Source organism: Doryrhamphus excisus, linkage group LG19 (assembly GCF_037039965.1).
Source record: "Doryrhamphus excisus strain RoL-2023G ecotype Guam linkage group LG19, RoL_Dexc_Guam_v1.1, whole genome shotgun sequence".
NCBI lineage: Eukaryota > Metazoa > Chordata > Actinopteri > Syngnathiformes > Syngnathidae > Doryrhamphus > Doryrhamphus excisus.
In genome coordinates, this window is record NC_136375.1 from 12,327,168 (window position 1) to 12,347,523 (window position 20,356).

General features: G+C 42.3%; 1 protein-coding gene across 5 annotated transcripts in view; it reads left to right on the forward strand.

The window, feature by feature from the left end:
* Positions 1 to 20,356, forward strand: part of itsn2a (intersectin 2a) — a 26,468-nt gene continuing 6,112 nt past the window's right edge. For 3 of the 5 annotated variants that reach the window (XM_058056368.2, XM_078799091.1, XM_058056369.2), the window contains exons 1-23: positions 1 to 138; positions 3,205 to 3,284; positions 10,075 to 10,167; positions 10,243 to 10,306; positions 10,985 to 11,160; positions 11,240 to 11,437; positions 13,085 to 13,178; positions 14,641 to 14,783; positions 14,854 to 14,917; positions 14,976 to 15,113; positions 15,193 to 15,302; positions 16,200 to 16,462; positions 16,621 to 16,770; positions 16,851 to 16,991; positions 17,069 to 17,156; positions 17,223 to 17,362; positions 18,228 to 18,308; positions 18,530 to 18,891; positions 18,989 to 19,202; positions 19,281 to 19,453; positions 19,568 to 19,631; positions 20,005 to 20,222; positions 20,294 to 20,334. In XM_058056368.2, the coding sequence (XP_057912351.2) occupies positions 3,278 to 3,284; positions 10,075 to 10,167; positions 10,243 to 10,306; positions 10,985 to 11,160; positions 11,240 to 11,437; positions 13,085 to 13,178; positions 14,641 to 14,783; positions 14,854 to 14,917; positions 14,976 to 15,113; positions 15,193 to 15,302; positions 16,200 to 16,462; positions 16,621 to 16,770; positions 16,851 to 16,991; positions 17,069 to 17,156; positions 17,223 to 17,362; positions 18,228 to 18,308; positions 18,530 to 18,891; positions 18,989 to 19,202; positions 19,281 to 19,453; positions 19,568 to 19,631; positions 20,005 to 20,222; positions 20,294 to 20,334 (3,022 nt within the window). In that variant the 5' untranslated portion in view covers positions 1 to 138; positions 3,205 to 3,277. The remainder of the gene's footprint in view (positions 139 to 3,204; positions 3,285 to 10,074; positions 10,168 to 10,242; positions 10,307 to 10,984; positions 11,161 to 11,239; positions 11,438 to 13,084; positions 13,179 to 14,640; positions 14,784 to 14,853; positions 14,918 to 14,975; positions 15,114 to 15,192; positions 15,303 to 16,199; positions 16,463 to 16,620; positions 16,771 to 16,850; positions 16,992 to 17,068; positions 17,157 to 17,222; positions 17,363 to 18,227; positions 18,309 to 18,529; positions 18,892 to 18,988; positions 19,203 to 19,280; positions 19,454 to 19,567; positions 19,632 to 20,004; positions 20,223 to 20,293; positions 20,335 to 20,356) is intronic. The other 2 variants (XM_078799092.1, XM_058056371.2) reach the window with 1 other exon arrangement.

A 20,356-nucleotide genomic window follows, 5' to 3' on the forward strand; every position in this document is an offset into this window, starting at 1 on the left:
CTTCCTACTTGATGCAGAGGGAGACACCCACTTCCAGTACACACAACCCGGCGGCGCTGTACGCTCGGTCCCTCCTTCCCCACTTGCTAAATTACCATCCTGGAGGTCGGACTACCGCTGCTGGTCCTTGTGCAACAGGTAAAAAAAACGTTTTGTGCATTTTTTTTGGGGGGGGGGGTGTTATCGTCATCGACGGCGAGATACTGAGCGCCTATTTAATGTATGTGCTGTATGGCTCACATTGCTGCAACACGTCTGACATGTTACATGTTTACACGTCTGTAAGCGGTCACTCCGTTACCGCTGTGACACTGACATCTGCTGAGAAAATCCACAAATAGCCTGCCATTGCGACTTAAATGGAATTTATTTGTTCCCCCTTGTATTTGTTTAAGAGCATTTGCCAACACCAGCCCGACTCCCAAGCTTTATGTCAACACATATTGGGCCCGTCTCCAGTTCAACAGTCTTCCATGAATGCCTCATGAACTGATGAGATCCAATACAAAGATTGGACCTTTGCAAAGATAGTAACACTCTAATTTTGACTGACAGTGTCACGGAGGTGTTAGCTTAAACATGACGAGATGCTTTCATGGCATTCTGGGTTGAATGAACATTGGTGACATTTGCCAGAGGATATTTTTGATTTAACATCCGTTTCTTGCTATTTTGTTCCCACAATTTCAAACGGGACGTTTAATTTTTCACTTATATCGCCACCAGATGGCGCTGCTTTTTTCCTCGTCAAAGCACGCAGCGCCAGATTGAGACTGAAGCGAGCAACAAAAAGACACAATGTAAAGAGATAGATACTACAAAATAGTTTTAATATTAGTTTTAAATGTATCAAGTGTTTACAGCACATTTTTGGGAATGTTTTGAGTTTTTGTTACCAAATGTACCTTTTTAAATTGTTAGCACCTCAGTGACGCTGTCAATCATAGCTGTTACTGTTTGTTGCTGTTGTTGCCGCCTCTCCATGTGATGGTTAAGCAGCTTTGTTTGGTTTTTACAGCATATATTTTGTTACTTATGTTTTATTTTTATACTGTTTGTGACTCTTCTTACAGTTTTGTTAGTCCTAACAAGGATCGTGTGTGTGTGTGTGTGTGTGTGTGTGTGTGTTGCTGTGGTGGATGTCTCACAAAAGATAGAAAAGGAGATTTAAAATTGATTTTCACCTGCAGTATCACAACAGAGGAAGGTGAATATGAGTGTGAATACACACACACACACACACAAACACACACTGGCTTCTTTCTTCGAGTGGCTTAGCAAAGCTTCCTGGGTGAAAACAGGATCACCCTTCTGTGCACACACACACACACACACACACAGAGTGATGCATTGATACACACATCCGACTGTAGAGGCGCGTGCAGGTGTCAATCAGCATGCATGGAGTCAAAGCTCCTCTGATTCCCTCAAGTAAAGCAGTGTGCTTTTATTGGACTATTCCATGGTTGCAAACATGAAGAAAACTGTTTCCTTATTGTGCATCGTTGTTGTTGAAGCAGATCTTGTGTTTGACAGCACACATGCTTACACACCTCTGGGCGCACAAGTGTTTGTCAACGAGGGCGGATGCTGTTAAAATGTCTTAATTCGTAAGTGTTTGCACAAGACAAAAGAAAGTACATAGCAAGTAAGGCAGAACGAGTCAGGCCCAGATCCAGATACAAGTACAAATACGGGCCCTATTTATTGAGTAGCAATATTATTTTAATGTACATTATCACTGCCTACAGGACTGGAAGGGCATGACCCGGTATGAAATTGTGAGATTATGATAATTAGAGTTGTGCCTGGAAGCAGAGGCTGCTGACTTATTAATGAATAATAACAAATAGCTTCAGTAAAACAATAAATACAATCATTGATCATTTTCTTTGTCGATGTCAACATATCTATATCACTCTTTTCCAGAGTCTAAGGTGACATCTGTCACTAGCTTGTTTTGACTAAAACACAAAGCTAATATGGATGACTCGGGAATCTAAAAAATATTCTCATTTGAGAGGCTGAAATCTGAGGATATTTACATATTTAAATTGAAAAAGGATTCATTGAATCATGTTCTATTAATTTCTTTATATTTTCTATTCTATTTGTTTATCTTATTTTTATAATCTTTTTTAAATTATGTTCTATTTTTTATTTGTTTATATTTTTGATTTATTGTTAGTTTTAGTTATTTAGTCACATTTATATTATTTTTATCATTTTTTTGATGATGTATTTATTTGTTTATATTTTTATTTATTCATTTGTAATAATATAATTTTTTTTAAACATTTTTTATTTATTTGTTTGTGACTGCATTTTTTTAAATTTTGTTCTATTTTTTATTTGTTTATATTTTTGACTTATTGTTAGTTTTAGTTATTTATTTACATATTTAAATTTTTTAAAATTGATTACCAAAATGGCTGTACGGAGTACGAGTGGTTAGTGTGCAGGCCACACAGCTAGGAGTTTGATTCCAACCTCGGGCATCTCTGTGTGGAGTTTGCATGTTCTCCCCGTGCATGCGTGGGTTTTCTCCGGGTACTCCGGTTTCCTCCCACATTCCAAAAACATGCTAGGTTAATTGGCCACTCCAAATTGTCCATAGGTATGAATGTGAGTGTGAATGGTTGTTTGTCTATATGTGCCCTGTGATTGGCTGCCTCTTGCCTGAAGACAACTGGGATAGACCTTTGTGAAGATAAGCAGTAGAAAATTAATGATTACCAAATTAGTTGTGGGTTAATCGATTAACTATCGCAGCTTTCTACGCAACCTAAGATGGCATCTAGTTGAGCTGAGAAATGGATGATGGGAAATTGGCCAACATGAGCCATCATCCGTCCTTGGACACGATTGGAGAAACTGGCAGCGGCAGAAGCCAAGCGTCAGTCTTTTCCGGAAGGAACAATCTCTTGTGTTGCAATTGAGCCAAGTGAGGACGCGGCCAAGATGGATGTTGACAGTGCAGAAGTCTTAAACGTCACCAGGGAAATCAAGATAGACGGCGCCCACTAAAGACTCCTCCTGCCTCGCCGTGTGGTACAGCAGACAAAGATATACAATATGCGACGTCCCTGTAGAATGTCATTTTGTTCTCCCTGTTGATCCGTTCTCTTCGGACACGCATGCCTTGAACACCTCTCTCCAACAGACATGGAACACACTCAATCATGTCACTTCCTCTCTCTGCAGATGCCTGGAAGTTAGCCAGCCATCCAGTTAGCCGTGTGGAGGACTCTCCTTCTCTGCACCTCCACCTGCAGACATGAACGGTGAGTTACGCCCCTTTTAATTCATTTTTGTTTTTTCCTTGTTGGAATACAATTTCTTTTCCTAATATTTTAACTTGATTCTCATAAAATTCCAGCTGTTTTTCCCAACTTTTTTTTTCTTCTTTATTTCGAACATCATCTAAAGCACAACAAATCAAACATAAATCAACACAAATAAAAATACCTATGCATATATAAACGTACACATGTTCGAAAGGGAATGGGAAGAAGTCAAGACTTATCTAGTCCCACCCCCCCTAACCACCCAGATTCCAACCTCATCCCAATAAAACATATATTATTCCTTGTCTACAAGAATGAAGGAATGATTTTCTTCACATATTTTGATTTATTCTCATAATCTTGGAATTTTTTTGTTTGTTTTTTTGGTTCTCATAATATTACATCTTTTTATTTGATGCTATTATTATGAGCGGCACGGTGCTCGAGTGGTTAGCGCGCAGACCTCACAGCTAGGAGACCAGGGTTCAATTTCCACCATGTTCTCCCCGTGCATGCGTGGGTTTTCTCCGGGTACTCCGGTTTCCTCCCACATTCCCAAAAACATGCTAGGTTAATTAGCTACTCCAAATTGTCCATAGGTATGAATGTGAGTGTGAATGGTTGTTTGTCTATATGTGCCCTGTGATTGGCTGGCCACCAGTCCAGGGTGTTCCCCGCCTCTCGCCCGAAGACAGCTGGGATAGGCTCCATTTTATAAATATTTTTACTTTATTTTACTTTAATTTTCTTCCCGTATTTTGATTTATTCTCATAACCTTAGAACTTTTTTTTTTAATTTGTTGTTTTCGTTCTCATAATATTACATCATTTTATTTGATGCTATTATGATTTTTTATTTTTTTTTAGTTTTCTTGTTAAATTCTTTTATGGAATGTGCTCCAGGCCAAATAAACACAAACAGCCCCCGTGCTACACTTTGTACACCCCTGTAATCTTCGGGGACTGACCCCAGCAAGGTTATTTGTCTCATGATGATAAAACTACAAGGCTATCCGTGTGACACGCACGTATGCTAGCATGTATTCCAAAGCATTTTGTCCATGGGGCGCCACACCTGTCATTTCACGGCTGCATGGATGGGAGTTAACGCCACCGCCCCTGACTTGAACCCAGGAGGAGGAGAGCAGCAAAACATCCCCGTGGCAACCAGGCTTGTCACCCCCTGGATTCTTAATGACGCCAAGCGGCTAAGATGTGTCGTCATGAGCGCCACGCTTCCCAAACAAGCGGCGAGCGTGCCATACGCTCATTAAAAAGCAAAAAAATAGAAGGCCTTGTGCGTCCATCATGACATCAGCCCGGTGTGACATTCACCCAGTCGTGGTGCCTCGTATGTAAATAGTCACCAGAGCCCCCCCCCCCCCCACCCCCCAGGGCAGGAAGGTAGGCAGGCAGCACCAAGACAACGGCGCTCACAAAGGGAAGTAAAACAACACTTTTTGTGTCGCAGTCGGTTGAAAATTCCACACAGGCTCCTCTGCTGCAGAAGCCGTTTGTATTCACTCATTAGTGGAAGGACCCGTGTGGATTGAGAGCTGTTTAATATACGCTCTGTGTAGTACGCCGGTCCACCTTGCACTGTCTGTGAGTGACAGTGTGGATGCAGTGTGGAATGGTTATCAGGAATCAAGCTCTATAAATTTCTTTATATTTTCTATTTTTTCTTATTTATTTATCTTGTTTTTATTAATTTTTTAAATTGTTTTATTTTTTATTTGTTTAGATTTTTGATTTGATTTGTTTTAGTTATTTATTACTATTTATATTATTTTTATAATTTTTTTGATGATGTATTTATTTGTTTATATTTTTATTTATTCATTTGTAATAAATATAATTTTTTTAACTATTTTAAACTATTTTATAAAACTAGCCTTTAAATAGCCTTTAAACTATTTAAAAACTATTGATTTGTTTGTGACCGGGTGGCACGGTGGACTAGTGGTTAGCGCGCAGACCTCACAGCTAGGAGACCAGGGTTCAATTCCACTCTCTGCAAACTCTCTGTGTGGAGTTTGCAGGTTTTTTCCAGGTACTCCAGTTTCCTCCCACATTCCAAAAACATGCTAGGTTAATTGGCGACTCTAAATTATCCATAGGTATGAATGTGAGTGTGAATGGTTGTTTGTCTATATGTGCCCTGTGATTGGCTGGCGACCAGTCCAGGGTGTTCGCCTCTCGCCCGAAGACAGCTGGGATAGGCTCCAGCACCCCCCGCGACCCTCATGAGGAAAAAGCGGTAGAAAATGAATGAATGTTTGTGACCGCACGGTTGTGTTGTGGTTAGCATGTTGGCCACGCAGTCAGGAGATGGGGATGACTTGGGTTTGACCCACCGGAAGCTAGATAAGCCCGCCCAGTACATTGTTTAAAAAAAAAAAAAAGCAGGCTTCACTACACATCTTTTTCGCCAATCGGGCTCGCTAAAAGCACTTTTAAACGGTTTTAAACGGTTGCCCATCCCTAATCTAAACAACCCCAAGCCGCCTGGACTGCCAACCTTTCCTTCGTAAGGCGCTTGGCATCGTCCCACTTCCTCACAGTTCAGCCTCTACGATGGTCCCTGCGGGGCTGTGCTAAATATTTAGCCGCCCTAAACGACAGTAGTCACATCACCGAGCAAGATTAATTACTTAGCACGTTCTGTGCCTGAGTTATGCTGACAATGACAAAAGTGGGTCGGGGAAGCCTGGCAGCTTTGCATACCTGCACAGGTGCGTTACCATGGTGATTCGGGGGAAAGAGCGAGACGGTTCCGCTCAAGCAGTGAGGTCAACTTCTGCGTATTTCTGCTTCTGCTCGCCTCTATTTAGAAGGCATTGCTGATCCAATTACATCCTGAGGCCAGGGGACCTCTGGGTGTGTGTGTGTGTGTGTGTGTGTGTGTGTGTGTGTGTGTCTGCCCGGCATGCAGCGATTGGATGTTTGGGTTAGTTTTGGGGAAGTTCCATCATGGGCAGGGTGGCATTTCCTGTAGCAAGTGTGGAGGAATAAATGGGAATGCTAAATGTTGTAACACACACTTATCTTTATGCACGTGCAGTAAAGTCATAAAAACACACCTGGGCCAATAAAATACTAATCACACATCGGGTTCATCCTTTTTTGGAACATTAACATCAACCAATAGGTTTGAAATATTTAAAGCAGGGGTGTCCAAACGTTTCCCAGCAGGGGGCCACGTTGTGAAAAATGAATCATGCTCAAAAATATTTCAAGATATAAATTGCATCTCAGCCTTGTGATATGGCAATGCTTTGGTAATGGTAATATAGGTGAAAAAGTCGTATTTTCATAATATTATGGCCTTATTGCTATAATATTACAACATTTTCACAAACGTAATTGTCCAAAAATGGCAACTTTATTTTATCTTGTTTGTTTCTCATAATATTGCAACTTTTTAAAAATATGTTTCAACTCTTTGCTAATAAAATGACATCATTTTTCCTGATATTACAATTGTATTCTTTGTAAAAAAAAAATATATATATATATATATATGTATATATATAAATCATTAAAATAACTTTTGTCTCATAATATTTTGACTTTATTATCCAAAAATGACAGCTTTTTGTCTTTTCTGCTGTTCCTTTCCCACCTTTTTCAACTTTATTCTCTTCAATTTTCCTCAGGTAATTATGACTTTACTTCCATATTTTTTTACATAATTCTCAAAACATAATTTTTTCCCATTTTTGGCCTTTTATTATAGATCAATAGGATTTAACCTTTTGTTATATTTTACAAGAGCTGTATTGTTTTTTTCTGGTGGAATTGTTTTATTCCAATGATATATCATTATTAGAAATAATTATATACATATATAATTATATTTCATGTTTGTATTTATTTTATAATTTATATTTTGGTGTGTTTTTTAATATATTTAGATGTATTTTTTGTGTGATCAGACATAAATAAATAAAGTAAAAATCCATACAGTGAATATATATAATATATAATACGTACATAAATAATAATAAATCGTCCCAAAAATACATAAATTGAACAAACACGGCGTTTGAAAATTCCACTTTTCTCTATAAATCCTTACTTTCCAAATGAGAACGTTTCCTGGTTGTCCACCTCTGACAGGATTATGCAGATAACTCACTTTGACGCATCACGTTGTTGACATTTATCTGGCGTTGGAAGTATCGATTATTCTACCGTGAAGACTCCATTTATCAACTCCTCAGCTTCCACTGACGTCCACATCGAGCATGGCGTCAATTCTCCTCATCATAAAAACCTCTCTACGGCTTTTTAAAGCACCCAGACGATGTTAAATCATTCCGCCATCTCATCCTGTTATGATTTGATGAAGTCCCTCATGAGTAATTGATGGCTATCGCCGTCTTTCCTATGAAGAGCGAGCCTTTGAGAAGTAAGGAGTTTTCCTTCGCATATTTAATTCACAGTCCCATCCCTCAAAGTACCTTGAGAAACTGTATAAGCTGGAGTGAAAGGAGCTGACTCCTGAGTTTTTTTTTTCCGACATCAATTATTGGGGAGGGGGCCGATGCGAGGGAGGAGGGGGCGTCATCTTTTTGGGGTGGGAAATCATACGGCATCAATAAATAAATAAATAGCATAAATCTGGGCAACAACAAGAAAAGTTCTACTCATCATTGGAGAATTAAGAATTTCAATTCACCTCAATGCACTTCCATGACGGCTGCACCACGGTCGAGTGGTTAGCGTGCAGAACAGCGTTCAATTCCACCCTCGGCCATCTCTGTGTGGAGTTTGCATGTTCTCCTCGTGCATGCGTGGGTTTTCTCCGGGTACTCCGGTTTCCTCCCACATTCCATTTATATTTTCTATTTTTTCTTATTTGTTTATCTTTAATTATTTTTATTTTTTTTTTTAATTATGTTCTATTTTTTATTTGTTTATATTTTTGATTTATTGTTAGTTTTAGTTATTTATTCCTATTGTTTTTTTGATGATGTATTTATTTGTTTAGATTTTTATTTATTTTTATTTATTCATTTGTAATAAATATTATTTTTATTGATTTGTTTGTGACCGCACGTTTTTTTAAAATGATGTTCTATTTTTTATTTGTTTATGTTTTTGATTTATTGTTAGTTTTAGTTATTTATTTACATATTTAAATAAAAAAAAGGATTCATTGATTACCAAAATGGCTGCACGGAGTGCAAGTGGTTAGTGTGCAGGCTACACAGCTAGGAGACCAGGGTTCAATTCCACCCTCGGCCATCTCTGTGTGGAGTTTGCATGTTCTCCCCGTGCATGCGTGGGTTTTCTCCGGGTACTCCGGTTTCCTCCCACATTCCATTTATATTTTCTATTTTTTCTTATTTGTTTATCTTTAATTATTTTTATTTTTTTTTTTAATTATGTTCTATTTTTTATTTGTTTATATTTTTGATTTATTGTTAGTTTTAGTTATTTATTCCTATTGTTTTTTTGATGATGTATTTATTTGTTTAGATTTTTATTTATTTTTATTTATTCATTTGTAATAAATATTATTTTTATTGATTTGTTTGTGACCGCACGTTTTTTTAAAATGATGTTCTATTTTTTATTTGTTTATGTTTTTGATTTATTGTTAGTTTTAGTTATTTATTTACATATTTAAATAAAAAAAAGGATTCATTGATTACCAAAATGGCTGCACGGAGTGCAAGTGGTTAGTGTGCAGGCTACACAGCTAGGAGACCAGGGTTCAATTCCACCCTCGGCCATCTCTGTGTGGAGTTTGCATGTTCTCCTCGTGCATGCGTGGGTTTTCTCCGGGTACTCCGGTTTCCTCCCACATTCCATTTATATTTTCTATTTTTTCTTATTTGTTTATCTTTAATTATTTTTATATATATTTTTTAATTATGTTCTATTTTTTATTTGTTTATATTTTTGATTTATTGTTAGTTTTAGTTATTTATTCCTATTGTTTTTTTGATGATGTATTTATTTGTTTAGATTTTTATTTATTTTTATATATTCATTTGTAATAAATATTATTTTTATTGATTTGTTTGTGACCGCAAGGTTTTTTAAAATGATGTTCTATTTTTTATTTGTTTATATTTTTGATTTATTGTTAGTTTTAGTTATTTATTTACATATTTAAATAAAAAAAAGGATTCATTGATTACCAAAATGGCTGCACGGAGTACAAGTGGTTAGTGTGCAGGCCACACAGCTAGGAGACCAGGGTTCAATTCCACCCTCGGCCATCTCTGTGTGGAGTTTGCATGTTCTCCCCGTGCATGCGTGGGTTTTCTCCGGGTACTCCGGTTTCCTCCCACATTCCAAAAACATGCTAGGTTAATTGGCCACTCCAAATTGTCCATAGGTATGAATGTGAGTGTGAATGGTTGTTTGTCTATATGTGCCCTGTGATTGGTTGGCAACCAGTCCAGGGTGTACCCCGCCTCTCGCCTGAAGACAGCTGGGATAGGCTCCAGCACCCTCCGCGACCCTCGTGAGGATAAGCGGTAGAAAATGAATGCACTTCCATGACGACAACACGTTCCTTGTCTTGATTTTTCTTTGGAGTTGAGCAAGAAGGAAGAAGCAGCATACCATGCACAATATCATGACACAAAAAGTATCATAATCCAGCCAGCATGATTTTTATGTGCGCTTACCAAGGGTTGATCATGTGATGCTGGATTTGTGGACAATTTTTATTTTTAGCTTCAAGCAGCATATCACGCAGTGTCTTGACTAATTTGTTTTCTAGATGTTAAGACAATCAACTGTACATTTCTGTTTTGTTGTCCAGGTGGATCCGGCACGTGGGCCATCACTCCAGAGGAGCGATGCAAACACGACAAACAGTTTGACACCCTGGCCCCCGCCCTCGGCTACGTCTCCGGTAACTCAACATCCTGTATGGAGTTGTCGTCACGTCTGCTTGACGTAACGTTCCTTCCTTGTTGTCCGTCTACAGGCGAGCAAGCTAGGGGCTTCTTCCTGCAGTCGGGCCTGCCATCGTCTGTCCTGGCGGAGATCTGGTACGTTGGTTAGTTGTGTAGCTTGGTGACGCATCGCAGCAGGCAGCATATCATGCACTGTCTTGACACTTTCCTAGTTTGATCATCTGATGCCAACATTGCGACCTTATTTGTCCATAGATGTTCCATATTTTGGCGGGAATATCTTCTTCCTGAACAGCATATCATGTAGTGTCTTCACTTTGTACTCAGTTTTTCTGTGTACTCCAGGTGTAGTTTGATGATGCCACTTTACTTAATGTCTACCTCATGAGTTCATTTTCGAATAACAACATACCATGTAGGGCGGCACGGCGGACGAGTGGTTAGTGCACAGACCTCACAGCTAGAAGACCAGGGTTCAATTCCACACTTGGGCATCTCTGTGTGGAGTTTGCATGTTCTCCCCGTGCATGCGTTCCAAAACATTCCAAAAACATGCTAGGTTAATTGGCGACTCCAAATTGTCCATAGGTATGAATGTGAGTGTGAATGGTTGTTTGTCTATATGTGCCCTGTGATTGGCTGGCGACCAGTCCAAAGACAGCTGGGATAGGCTCCAGCCCCCCCCTGTGACGCTCGTGAGGAAAAAGCGTTAGAAAATGAATGAACATACCATGTAGTGTCTATCTTTTTGGAAAATCTGGAATAATGGAATTTAAATAATGATTCCGATGTGTTTCCTACGCTTCTCTGCAGGAACCTGGCCGACATGGACAGCGACGGCAAGATGGACAGACAGGAGTTCTCCATCGCCATGAAACTCATTAAACTCAAACTGCAAGGGCGGAGCTTACCGTCAGCCCTGCCCATGGTCATGAAGCAGCCACCTCTCGCCAATTCCGCCGCCCCCGTCCCTTCGTCGGCCCGCTTTGGTAAACACAAAACGCCACACAAAAACCAACCGTAGTCGGGTTTTCCGTCCATCTTTAAACGTCCATGTCCTCCTTGCAGGGATGGGCTCTTTGCCAAACCTGTCTGTCGGCGTGTCGTGTATGTCCGCCATGCCCATGCTAACACCCATCCCGGCTAACACCCTCATGCGACCCCTGGCGCCCACGCCAATGGCACTGCCTCTCATCACCTCGCTGGGAAACGGCGGATTTCACAACTGCAACCTTCTCAGTCCGCCTCTCGTTCCTAACGCCGCAGGTTTGTTCCTAAGGGGGGGGGAGCCGCACTGGGCCGAGACGAAGCGTTCCCATTATCAGTCTCATTATTAGAGCCCTCTAAACATGAAATAACACCCCTATAGTTACTTTTAAAATAAGATATGCCTTTATTCGTCCCTCAGAGGGGAAATTTGCAACTTTACTGACCAATCATCAGACGGCATTGTGTCTCGCGCCACCTTTTGGGTATTTCGACCGCTTTGTACCCAGTTAGTGCTACAACTGTTATCTTTTGCCTTGAAAATGCTACATTTTGACCAATATTTCAAAGCCTGTACTGGATTAGACACGTTACACAATGAGGGTATATTATTATCTTGCCAAACATTACATATTTTTTTACTACTTTTTGTATGAAACCTTATCATTTATTTGTGAGGACACATTATGTTTATTAGCTTATGTCAGAGTTACTGACTTTATTTCTTTTTTTCCCTTTTCTACTCCATCCCTAGACCTAAACCTAAAAAACCATCATGCATTACCGTAATACTAATATATACATACTCATATTCAATCATTAGACAAATGGTTAATAATCCATGCCCCCCTGCGAAGATGCTTTGCTTCATGGCGGCCATGTTTTTCAATCCATCTTGTTAAAATTTCACACATGTGCTTGTCGGACCCCTAAAAAGTGTGTACCAAATTTTGCGGTGAGTTTTTTGTGGGAAATATCATTTCATTCAATAACAGCGCCACCGTGTGGTGTATTTTTCAACAAATAAACACAAATAAATAATAAAACATAATAAATAAATAATAAATAATAGACCAGGGTTCAATTCCACCCTCGGGCATCTGTGTGGAGTTTGCATGTTCTCCCCGTGCATGCGTGGGTTTTCTCCGGGTACTCCGGTTTCCTCCCACATTCCAAAAACATGCTAGGTTAATTGGTGACTCCAAATTGTCCATAGGTATGAATGTGAGTGTGAATGGTTGTTTGTCTATATGTGCCCTGTGATTGGCTGGCGACCAGTCCAGGGTGTACCCCGCCTCCCGCCCAAAGACAGCTGGGATAGGCTCCAGTACCCCCGTGACCCTCGTGAGGAAAAAGCGGTAGAAAATGAATGAATGAATGAATAATAAAAATAATAAAACAAACAAATAAATACAGTCTGACTGCACATATCTCCATGCGTTTATTGCAAAGGAGCGTCTTTCAGCAGCTATTAGCCGTCATGGCTATCAAGTACAGCTGCTGGCACGTGTATGAACCTGATCAACTTGAGCACACTTAGCCTCCATCTCGCCTCCTCGCCTGTCCTTTGGCTGCACCCTCGTCTCCATCTCTCTGGCGCGCCTTCAAGCGCAATATCCGGGCTGTCAAATGACCGTTCTAATGAGGCGAGTGTCAACTTTCCCGCCGCGAGCTTTGCATGTGCTGCGGCTGTATCAAGCGTGAGGAGATAAGATTAGACGCGCACGCGTTCAAGGCTGACTGCACATGTGGTTGTTTTCGAGATTCGCACCAATCGAGGAGATTTTAAAGTGTCTTTAAGATTCATGTTTTTTTTTTAAATGGAGAAATGTCAACATGTTAAGAGTCTTTTATATCTTTCACATAATCCTAACAAGTAAAACAAACAGGACGGTATTATTAACATCTGCATTGTTTGTTTTGCAGGCCTTCCGCTCTCCGGTTTCTCCTCTCCGTTAACGTTTTCGCCACCCAACAGCATATCCAACGCTAACTCCCTTCTGGACCTTGGATCCAGCAGGTGAGACCAGGAATAAACCATTCCACACAAATCGAAATCATTAAGGGCTTTATTTTACTGTACTTTTAGAGGTAAATACTGTCTTAAAAAAACTGCAGCAAAGAGTTTAGTGTCAGGAATGAAAGGCATGATAAACAGGGAGAGGAGGAAGTGCCTCTTTGTACAAATCAGATGTTCCGACAGGAAGTTTAGAGGAGCCAACAGAGCGGAACGGGAATTGGCATGGTATCCTCTCGTAGATCAAATTACTATAAAACATAGTGGCTGAAAATACACAGTACCAGTTATTATTTTACAGCCAAAAGACAACATGACAAGGAGAAAAAGGTTTGTTTTGTGCGTGGCAAAAAGTATCTAATATCCTTGATCCCCATGCTGGGTTATTTTGTGTCATAGGGAAACAGGTTGGGGTTTGGATCTGATTTCACTGCTTTTGTATGATGAATTCCTATACATCAGAAACGCCTGGTGTCAAGACGGCCCCCGCTAAAGCATGTCAGCATGTTATCTATCATCGTTTCTCCACCTATATGGAGGTCTGGTAGCTCTAGTTCAGGTACAATCAAGTGACAGTCTTCAGGCAAAAGGGAGGAGCCGCCCCTCACCCCCTGTCTATTGTCCGCCTGCTATGGAACTTCTCAAAGTGGCCAGTTTCATTGTTGTTCCTTCAGAAGCATTGTTTAACAGCATTATGTCATTGTATGGTCATATCACCTCGTACTTCGGTACGTGATTAAAAAAAAACAAAACAAAAAACTTAAATTATATTAGGAAAGCAGGAAGTGAACAAATGTAACAGTTACTGATTGTAAAAGTACCATATACTATAAAATAACTGGTTACAAATTTTTGTAATGAATTATGTTTAATTAACACCCTACTGCAGGGGTCTCAAACTCACGGCCCACGGGCCAAATGCGGCCCGCGAGACGCTAGTTTGAGCCCCCCCACCTTGATACCAAAGTTTAATATTGAAATGACAGCTTAAAGCTGTGTGCACACCGGACACAATTAACATGATTTTGCCCCGCCCATACTGTTACCCTACCCTGTTACCCCGCCTTGTTTTGCTTTGGATTAGCAATGAAGCTAAAGGCTTATGACGCTGGGTACAAATAAATGCGACTGTAACGGTAAAGTTAACTTCAGCCAGGGTGGAATAAAAAGGAGGCGTTTATGTATTCTTTTTGGATGGCCATTCCTTCTGGTAAGGCATCTAATAGAGCAGAGGGCAGAGGAAGGAAAGGAAGAAAAGCGTGGCTCGTAGGAAGGTGTAGGCAACAACAAAACAAGAGCAGGTAATTGGAGAGTGGGCTGCCACATTTCACGGTGATAGTCTGATTATGTGATGCATTCAATTGTAATCTGATGCATGTTCAAATGAAATAAAACCATTACCATTACACAACACGGCATTATCCATACAAGCACTCGATGAAAAAAAACATAATGTGTGTTTTAGTTCCAACTCCTCCTCCACCACGTCGCTAGCCAGTAACTCTCCCAAGACGGCGTCCAGCGACTGGGCTGTGCCGCAAGCTTCCAGACTGAAGTACCGTCAGCAGTTCAACACGCTGGACAAGCTCATGAGTGGCTACTTGTCGGGTACGCACTAAATAAACACAATTGGCAGTCCAAGCTGAAAGGAATAAGAAATGTGTGCTGTTTTATTTAGGCCCTCAAGTGAGGAACGCGTTGATTGCATCCAATCTGACTCAGACTCAGCTGGCTACAATCTGGTAAGGAGAGCTTTATTTACTGTAGGACGCGGCATTTTGACGTATGGCGTACATGCAGGAACCTCGCTGACGTGGACAAGGACGGCCAGCTGCGGGCCGACGAGTTCATCCTGGCAATGCACCTGGTGGACATGGCTAAAACCGGCCGGCCGCTACCGCTCACGTTGCCCCAAGACCTGGTGCCGCCTCCTCTTCGGTACCTCACGCGGCAGAATGACTGTACACGTCTGTGATATGAAACTGTACGTAGAAACATGCGTGGATTCTGATTTCAGAGGAGGAATCAAGTCCAGTGAGCTTGTTAACGGCACCGGATTTTACGGCGGTAGTCCCACTTTAGTCGACCCACTGGAGGTAGAACCAGCACAGAAGACCAAGAGCGGCGGTATGTCTGATGATTAAATACCCGGCTTAAATGAAACTTAGCTGTATTCCCTGGATTTGTTCGCATTGCCTGTTATTTTTAAGAATGGAATTCCTCCATCCATCCGTGTTCTTCCGCTGATCCGAGGTCGGGTCCCCGGTTACTTGCTCCAGCTCCTTGCGGCATTCCCGGGCCAGTTGAGAAACATAATCTCTCCAACGTGTCCTGGATCTTCCCTGAGGCCTTTTACCATTCAGGCCTGCCCTGACCCCTTCCCAAATGATTTTTTAAAATTATATTTATTTTTATTTATTTTATTTTTATATATTTTTTAATTATAATTTTTATTTCTGGCCCAGAAGAAACTTATATTTTTAGATTTAATTTGTTTTTTTATTTGTTTATAATGAACATTTTAATTTTATTTTAATATGTAATATATTTTTTTATTTTTTGGTAGAAAATGAATGAATGAATGAGTATTGAATGTAACAAATATTTATTTAATTTACATTAACAACATTTTTGTAGTTATTAAATGGCCCAAGGATTTAAATGAACCTCATTTGTATTCTGTATAAATAATATTTAAAGTGATATTTGCGTTTAGTTAATTAATTTGATTTAGTTAATTTGTAAGCACAAAAAGAAGTTGCTCATAGTAAATAGTAACCTTTGATGGTGCTGGCAGCACTCATGCAGCCCCAGACCTTGGCCACGCTGGCCCCCCGGAGGACACCGTTATTTTGCTGCCCACTGGTGTTGCCAGCTACTTCGATAATATTGGCTGTGTGTTGATAGTAAATCTATACTGCTATACAAGCTGTACACTAAGTATGTAGTATATCCAAGTTGACTACTGTAGTATTGTCCCTTGAGAAGATACCAAAAGCCTGTTCTTGTTTTTTTTTTTTCCAGTATCCTTCGAGGACAAGCTGAAGGAGAATTTTGCCCGAGGCAGCGCCGAGCTGGAAAAGCGGCGTCTGGCCCTGGAGGAGACGCAAAGAAAGGAGCGCGAGAGGAGGGCCAGGGAAGAGCGGGAGGCCCAGGAGCGGAGAGAGAGGGAGGCCCGGGAGCAGGAGAACCGCAGGCGGCTGGATGAGGAGCGACGCCTGGAGAGGCAGCGGGAGATGGAGAGGCAACGGGAGGCGGAGAGGCTGAGGGAGTTGGAGAGGAAGGAGGTGAGAGAAAGGTGGACCACAAGGTGGACCACAAGGTGGACCACAAGGTGGACCACAAGGTGGACCACAAGGTGGACCACAAGGTGGACCACAAGGTATCCCACGTGTGGTTTAGGATGTACAGATATGAAGTCGGTGTCGGTGTTCCCTGCCTCCAGGCAGCCAAGCAGGAGTTGGAGCGTCAGCGACGTGAGCAGTGGGAGCGCAGCAAGAGGGAGGAGCTGACCAGGAGGCGAGAGGGGGAGCAGGAGGAGATCTCCCAGCTCCGAGCCAAGAAGAAGAGTCTGGAGTTGGAGTTGGAGGCTGTGGTGAGACTTTCCCGCCCGGCGGTGCTACTGCGGGGGAGCAGATGATGCGTGGATGTTCACATGTCCGCCCCCCGTTTCAGGGCAACAAGCACAAACAGATCTCCGACCGCCTCCGAGACGCTCAAAGCAAGAGGAGGATCCAGAAAGCGGAAGTGGACCTCATCAATCAGAAGAGAGACGCGCGCATCGTGGAGATCAACACCCTGCAGCTTCAGTTTGAGGTGGAAATGAACATCATGATACTTCCTGCTCCGTTTGACACTGGCTGGGAGTAACGCTTGTGTCTGCACCTCCTCAGGAATGGCAGAGGAAGCTCTCCTTGCTGGTTCCAGAGCAGCAGAAGCTGAACGAGAAGCTGAGGAACATGAACCTCAACAAAATGTCATGTAAGTGCAGGTCAAAAAGTGCTGACTGAATAACCGTTTTAATGATGCCCTCGTGGCGTCTCACAGCGGCGACCTTGGCCTCGCTGGCCGTGAACGTGGCTGACAAAGGCGTCAACTGTCGGAAACTGAAAGACCAGCTTGACGCTCTGGAGAAGGAAACCACCGACAAGCTGGCCCAGATGGAGCAGTACAACAAGGACCTGAAGGTCAGGGCTTCTTCATCATCATTGCGTCACTTCTGCGTATAGGAAGTATGCTTAACGTCAAATATACTACAATTCAAATAAGGTATGCAGTACCAGTCACATTTAAACCTTTGACTGGTCCTGTATATTTTTATCTTAACTGTATTTCATTCTTTTAACATAGAATACAGTCGGCCATGTTGTTTTGAACATCGCTACATCACTCTTATCAAAAGTTATGTAATAAATGATGGCTGTTTCGTGGTGGATTTTTAGTCCAAAAAGTATTATATAAGTTATATGTAGTATTCTGCTCGTTATATCACATTACCGTAACACTGGAGTCATCCGTGGCACAACCCACATGGTAGAGTGTTCTCCTCACATTCTGTGTGGAAGTGGTAAAAAAAATGTTATGCCCCAACTATGAAAATATTCAATTTATTAATATCAAATCTCACTTTGCGTAAATTATCTTATGGCAGTCGGGTCTTTAACCACTTAAAGACGACAGACGAGGGATGTCTGTATAGAAAAATGTTTTTGTCTGCATATTTTGTATCAAAACGATTAAAAATAAGAGGGTTATCATTTGACCAAAAGTGTAAAAATGTAAGAAAAAAAAAAAGTTAGATCTACTCAAAAGTTTTGTTGTTTGTTTACTTGGTAACACAATGTCATTTTAGATTGTATTATCTTTCTTTTTTTATAATGTGAAGCTTGTCTTTCTCTGCTTATAACTTCTTCTTAACACTTTCAACCTCTTGTCCTTTTTTCTCTTCATCCTGCAACCCGGATGTTTGTTTAATTCCACCCATTATTATTCTTGCTGTCTTCCATCCTTCCATGCATGTGATCCCTTACCCTCTCGCATCGTCACCATCAGCTGGGGGACATGGATGACTGTCTCCTGCGTGGTCTTCTGTCTCTGCTGGCTTGTCTCTGCCAGCTCTTCCTTCTCATTAAGGTTATCTCTCCTGCTGTCCTCCATTCTTTCTCTTGCACTTTCATCGTTTCCTTTCTTCGTAATGTCGCCATGTTGCATTCTTGCCTTTGTTTTCTGATGTGAATTCTAGCCAGGATGAGGGTAAATACACACGCAACCTACAAGTACTACAGTCAATATATTGTCAAAGGAGTACCTCTCTTTGACCAAAGCTGCAGGGTTATTGTCTCTTCTTCTTTCAGGAGCTGAGGGAGAAGCAGGCCAAGCAGCAGTCTGTCCTGGACAACCTGCACAGGGTCAAAGAGGAGAAGCTGCGGGAGCTGCAGGTACGCAGGGAGGAGCAGGAGCGCCAAAGGCGAAGGAAGGAGGAGCAGGAGCGAGAAAGACGCAGGAAAGAGGAAGAAGAGGAGCGTGAGAGGCGGAGGAAGGAGGAGGAGGAGCGAGAAAGACGCAGGAAAGAGGAGGAGGAGGAGCGAGAGAGACGGAGGAAGGAGGAGGAGGAGGAACGAGAAAGGCGGAGGAAGGAGGAGGACCGTGAAAGACGGAAGAAGGAGGAGGAGGACCGTGAAAGACGGCGGAAGGAGGAAGAGGATGCGGCAGCCAGGTATGATTTGTAAAATCAAGTCAGAAACATGCATTTGCCAGTCAAAGATCCTCCATTATGAAGATGCTCTATATGACACTTCATTTGTTTAATACAGGCGGGCAAAGTTGGAGGAGGAGGAGAAGAGGAAGAGGGAAGAGGAGCGAGAGGAAGACGAGAGAAGAAGAAAAAGGGAGGAGGAAGAGGCCAGAAGGCAGGAGGAGCAGGAGGAGGAGAGGAAATCCTCCAAGGTGACTCTTTACAGAGCTTTGTACTCTTTCTCGGCTCGCAACAAGGATGAGCTGAGCATTGACGCCGAGTGCCTCATTGAGGTTTGTTTCTTACACACACACACACAAACACACACACACTTTATTGCGCTGACTAAAGCCGTATTGCCCGTCACGCAGGTGGACGAGCAGACTAAAGGCGAGCCCGGGTGGCTGTGCGGCAGTTACCGTGGCAACAGAGGCTGGTTCCCTCACAGTTATGCGGAGAAATGCTCTGGCCCCACCTCCGCTGAGACCGGCCCCGCCTCCCACGGTCCCCCCTCCCCTGGACAGCCACAGCTTCCTGACTCCAGGTAGTCGAAGTGGACACAAGTATTGGGACACAGCCATTAATCCTACAACTAGCAAGTGACCAGCTCTATCTTTAGCGCTATGGTGACATCCCGCTTTCGCTTCTTGGTGTGTAGAATCCCAGATGGGTGTGAAATATCAGGAGACGGGGGCCTTCCTGTCCAATCAGATACATGCCAGGTAGGAAGCAAATCTGTACAGTGGGTGGGATTCAAGTCTAGTACAGTTTGCTTATGTTTACACATTATACACACACACACACAGCCTACTTTTATATTTATAGCTTCCCTCTATGTGGGTCTTCTCCCCACAGATAACACACTCTCTCTCTACTACACTCACCAGACACATTATTAGGTACACCTGCAGAATCACAATGAATACAAAGTGTAAAAAAACAACAACTCCAGTTCCACTCCAGTCCTGGAGGTGGCGGTAATGCACCGGGTCAGGGGAGTCCATAGTAAAAATAAAAGGATGGCCAATAATAAACATGACAAGTGTGAAATGCATACTCTTACACGTTGACAGCCGTCGTCATTCCGTCCCTTAGTTTGTGACGCCTCTCCTGGCTCGGGTCATCTCCGCCTGGTCGCCCGGCCCCTCCGAAACACACCTCCCGCCCGGCGAGGGTGACGTCAGTAACGTTCCGCTCAGCTTGTCGCAGGGTGATGTTGTCAACGTGCTGCAGCAGAGGGACGACTGGTGGTTGGGGCAGCTGAAGGGGACGCGGGGATGGTTTCCCAGAAGCTGCGTCGTCATGGAGGCGGAGTAAGAGGAGACGCATCACTTTCTATGACGTGAGATTGAATGACTTACATTTGTGTTGTTGTCGTTGAAAGCATGGAGGCAATGGACGTCGGTGATGGCGCTCAGCTGGAAGGTACGTTGGAGCCGGACGCTCC